Raw genomic sequence first — 4833 nt, 5'->3', positions numbered from 1 at the left:
CCAGCTCACCTTAGAATATCCAGCCCTTACAATATCCATCCACTAGGCTTGAAGGAATGTCATTCACACTCACAGGAAACAGACTTCTATCCTTAAGGGCAAAGGCCACACCCACCAAAGGCCCCTAAAGGACCAGACTTCCCTATCTCTAAGTAGAGAAACAGGTGATGAGGGGCACTGGGCTGCCCCCACTGCCCAGCTGACAGAGCTTCAATAGTAACCTTGGAAGGCTATTCAAGGCCCCCAACCCTTTTCAGAGCTCCACCCTGGGTCCCAGTCCAATAAACAGAGGATATCCCATTATATACCAAAACATTTAATTCAAATACCTGTATAAAAAATATGATTTCCAGACATCTCACACTGTTGAACTTAAAACAACCCCCACCCCTGATGCCTACTTACACCAGGGTCACAGAAACACAGCTGCTAAAATAAATTAAGGGCTTGAGACTCTGTCCCCCACCCCAGCTTTCAGAGCCAGCAAGCAGACTGTACAAGGTCAATAATTTAAAACCTACCCCCCAGTGCAAGAGTGCCCAGGGTGGCAGGGTTCCCCGCTTCCCTTAAATTAGCCACTGTACAAGTTCTTCCTCCCACAGACATGTGGGCTGGGGACCTCCTCCAGGTATAGGAAGTAAGATGGGGTCTGTGAACTGCGCAGCCACCCCTGACTGTCCTGTACACCCCAGGGGCCTGGAGAAGGTGGCTGCCTGGAGGAAGTAACCTCAGCAAATAAATTAAACAATAAATAGCCCCAGCAGGGCAGGGGTGCCCTCCAGGGTGGTCACACCATAAATAAGAGACCCTGACACGCCTATGTTGCGTGCCTGGGGTGGCAGGTGGGCACTAGTGGCCCAACCGTTGCATTGCTTGTGCAGACATGCCCAGACAAACACCATGAGACTGGAGGGTGGGAGGTGGGCACCACAGGGTGCTCCATGTCAGACACAGTTGGTCAGGAAGGCTGCCTCCAAGATGCAGCAGCAAGGCAGGGGTCTCTGGTTCAAGTATCCACCCAAGGCAGGCGGGACCTTGCTTAGCCCGCAGCCATCTTTGGACAGAAGAGCTCAAGAAAACCCAGGCCCTGTGGAGCAGCGTTCAAAAAGGCACTCAAAGCAAAGGAAACAGGCCCGGTGCCGAGAGCAAAGGTCACCAGGTGTCAGAGGTCACTGCTATTGCAGGAGACATCCCAGGCAGAGAAGTTCATTCTGGGAGAGAGCTGGCTAGGCTGAGCCCAGCCCCCTAATGTGGAGTCCAGGCTCCTCCTCCTCACAAGCTCTCACTGCTAGAAGTGGTACTGGCTCCGTCATCAGTGTCCAGGGCACAGAGCCGAAGGTCACAGTTTTCTGGAACGCTTCCCTCTGTCCCCAGCATCCAGGGATGGGCAGCAATTTGGTCCAGTGAGGGCCTCTCTGAGGGCCGCAGGGAGAGACACCACTCAATGAGCTGCTGGCATTCTGCAAAGAGAACAGAGGTCAGAGTCCTACCGTACTGCCCTCCTCCCAACCCAGTGTAAGGTACAACACACACCTGGGGAGACCCTCCTCCGGAAAAACAGTCTGCCACGCAATATCTCCTCATCCTGCTCGAAGGGAATGTCCCCACACACCATGTCATAGAGCAGTACACCCAGAGACCACACAGTGGCAGAGCGCCCATGATAGCGGTGATAGCGGATCCACTCTGGGGGGCTGTACACACGAGTGCCTGGGGGAAGAACTGGGATCAGGAACACATCAAGACATACAAAAAAAAAAAAAAGCTCAGGGCCGCACACACTGGCTCCAGCCCTCATTAGCTAGCAGCCTGCCTCCGAATCTTGCTTGTCATCACCCTGGAAAAACCCCAACACAGCAGCAGGCGGGGCTCAGGAAAGGAGGGATGTGGCGGGCAGGGGAGGGGCAGGAGTGAAAGGGAGGTGAAGGCCCACCCCCAACAGGCCCCACTGCAGGAGGACGTCACATGAGCTTTGGCTCCGATTTCACAACAAACAGATACAACGTAAGCCACAGGGATCTAGGCCGGGTGTTCCAGCTCCTCCCGCCCCGGCTTTCCGCCTTTGCCTGCTCAGCTCTGCGTGGCCAGGGAAAGGTAGGAGAGGAGCCTGGGAAGAGGAGGGGCAGGAGAGATGGGAGGAGGGAGGAGAGAAGCGGGGGAGCCCCGGCTTCCCCGCGCTCTGCAATGCGGGGATTTCTACTGCGGCGCCCCCGCGCTCTACACGCACGCACACACGCAAGGGAGGCCCGCGAGCGCCCTCCCCGACACAGGGAGGGGCCGAGGCGCCGAAGCGGCTGGCTGCGCCCTGCGTCACGCGCGTTATCTCGGGTCCCCCAAGCTGCCATCTACGGTACCCAGACCCTTGCCTAACACCGCAGCGGGTTACCCTGGTGTCCCCACTGCCCATCCCCAACTCTGCAAGCCCGGCGCGGCGCGCGGCCTCCCAACAGTCACCCGAACGCCACATCACCTGCTTACCATCAAAGTCAGTGTAGACCGTGTCCTTGAGCAGCGCGCCCGAGCCGAAGTCGATGAGCTTCAGCTCGCCCGAGCGCAGGTCCACCAGCAAGTTCTCGTCCTTGATGTCTCGGTGCACGACCCCGCAACCGTGGCAGTGGCGCACAGCGGCAAGCACCTGCGCGAAGAAGCGGCGCGCCAGGGGCTCGTCCAGGGCGCCACGTTCCGTGATGAAGTCGAAAAGGTCCTGTGCCGGTTCCGGTCGCTCCAGCACCAGCAAGAAGCCGTCGGGCCGCTCGAACCAGTCCAGCAGGCGGATGACGCCGCGCGCGCCGCCCGCCGCGCCCACCTTGCGCAGCAGCACCACCTCCAGGGGCACGGCCACTCCGCCCTGGGGGGACAAGATGGTCAGTGGACAAAAGCCAAGGCAGCCCGCGCCCACCTGCACTCGCATAACCCACGCCGGCACACTTACGAGGCTGCCCCACTCGGTCACCCGCTCCTTCACCACGTGCTTCACGGCCACCTGCGGGGAGGGGGGCGACACGCGAGCGGTCAGCCGGGCGGCCGAGCGTGACCAGAGGCCACGCGGGTGCGCCCGGAGCCCCGACTCACCGGGAGTCCGTCGGCGATGCGGCTGCCCGCGTAGACCGTGCCGAAGCCTCCACTGCCCAGCACGGCGCCCACCTGGTAAACCTTTTCGAAGCTCTCCTTGTCCGCCTTGGCTGTGGGGAAACGCAATCCGGTGGGTGATGGCCCAAAGCCCCTCCTGTCATCGCCCTGGCCCCCTCCGCGGTCCGCTCACGTACCTGGCTGCAGGATCTTCACCGGGAGGTGGTCCACGCCGCCAGGCCCGCAGAGATGCGCCAGGGAGCCGAACTTAGACAGCAGCATCGCGGGTGGCCTCACGTGCGGTGCCGCCTCTGACACGTCCGGCACGGACGCGGGAGGGCGGTCTTTCCGACCGCAGACAGCGCGGCGGATCCCGCGGCCCCGAGGCCGAGCACTCAGCGAGGGAGCCGCGCGGCGCAGTTGCCCGGTGGCCGCGCGAATGCGCGTAGACGGCAGCTGGCCGAGCGGCTCACACGCCCCGGCCGCCTCGCCCCAGGGTTTTGGACCAGGGAGACGCGTATCCTTCCGCGAAGGCGGGGCCGCCTGAGGCTCCGCCCCCTTCCGCCCGAGGCTCGCTTTGCAGTCCCTCTGTTGTATCGCAAGGCGTTGCTGGGAAAAGCCGGACGTTCCCTGTCGGTTTGTCAAGGACCCGTGGCGCGCGGGGACGGCGACCCGTCCGGACTAGCTTGCCGTAGTAGAGTCGCGGAGGCGCACGGCGTACCGCGGCTACCCACAGCACGCTCACTCGCCCTGCGCACGCGCAACTCACGCGCGGGCGGCGGCCCCTATGCTTCGGGCAGCGCGGGCGGGGCCGCATAAACCAATAAAAACCGAGGTTTTGAAAGGACACGGGGACTCGGCCAATGGCGACGCGGGGCGGGGCCCTCCGAGCCTCGCCACCCCCAGACCGCGAAAAGGAAGGTCACTCTCTGGCTCTGCGAGTTACGCGTGTTCTTTCCTCCTTCTTCGTGGGCGTCCATGATGCGTGGAGCGCGAGGAGCCGGCTACCTCAGAGAGGCGGAAGTCCTGGAGGACACCCATGCGATTCTGAGGCCTGCGCTAACACTCGCCTTGTGTGCGCCACTCACTGCTCGCGCGCCAAGGTGCGCACGTGGCTGGCCAAGGGAGAAAGCATTGCCCTCAGTCAGACCTTTTAGCCCAGCCCCACCTCCCTGTAGCACACCTCGTGTTTGCCAATCAGCTGGGCCCAGACCCCGTTCTTTTAGTTGGGTACCTATGGTAGCCTGCCTAACCCCTAGATCCTATGCCCTGCTCTGCTTTACAGGCACCTGACAATGTATCCATCTGCTATCCACAGCGGACCTTCATTGATGGCTATTATATCCATAGTCGTCCTGAACAGCCCAAGTAGACGCGGCCCACATCAGTTTCTCTGTGCCCTTTATAAGGTACCGATGAAACTGGACTCTACTGTTGTTGACCCCAGACCAAATCACTGCCCCAGGAGCAGTCCAGACTTGGGGATATGAGTGATCATCTGTCAGCCTTAGCTGAAGTCAGAATGGGTTGAGAGCATGGAACTAAGCATATTTCTAGTTGTCCCAGGACTTTAGATGGAATTCTAAACAATTCAACTGATATTCCTGTACTGCTACTACCTACCTGAAGGCCTCTCACTCCTTCATTTGTCATTGTCCCTCTGATTCATGCCACAGACCACACCACTTTCCCACTCTGGAACCCTTCTGAGGTGCCTACTGTCTTGATCCAATCTAGGACCCACCCAGTTTCTTTGCCCCTTTC

General features: G+C 60.2%; 1 protein-coding gene across 1 annotated transcript; it reads right to left on the bottom strand.

Annotated features, from left to right (window-relative positions):
- Positions 1-297: 297 nt before the first annotated feature.
- On the bottom strand, positions 298-3886 carry Pim3 (Pim-3 proto-oncogene, serine/threonine kinase). The gene is made up of 7 exons (XM_051189111.1): positions 3839-3886; positions 3267-3750; positions 3073-3182; positions 2933-2983; positions 2479-2848; positions 1534-1710; positions 298-1460 (listed from the first exon to the last, which is right to left on the bottom strand). Exons 1-7 carry the CDS (start codon positions 3884-3886, stop codon positions 1273-1275), a joined length of 1428 nt encoding a protein of 475 aa, XP_051045068.1. The 3' UTR covers positions 298-1272.
- Positions 3887-4833: the final 947 nt, after the last annotated feature.

The sequence above is a fragment of the Phodopus roborovskii genome, unplaced genomic scaffold, assembly GCF_943737965.1.
Source record: "Phodopus roborovskii unplaced genomic scaffold, PHOROB, whole genome shotgun sequence".
Classification (NCBI taxonomy): domain Eukaryota; kingdom Metazoa; phylum Chordata; class Mammalia; order Rodentia; family Cricetidae; genus Phodopus; species Phodopus roborovskii.
The sequence above is the reverse complement of the archived record's forward strand: the minus strand, read 5'-3'. Positions and strand labels throughout refer to the sequence as shown.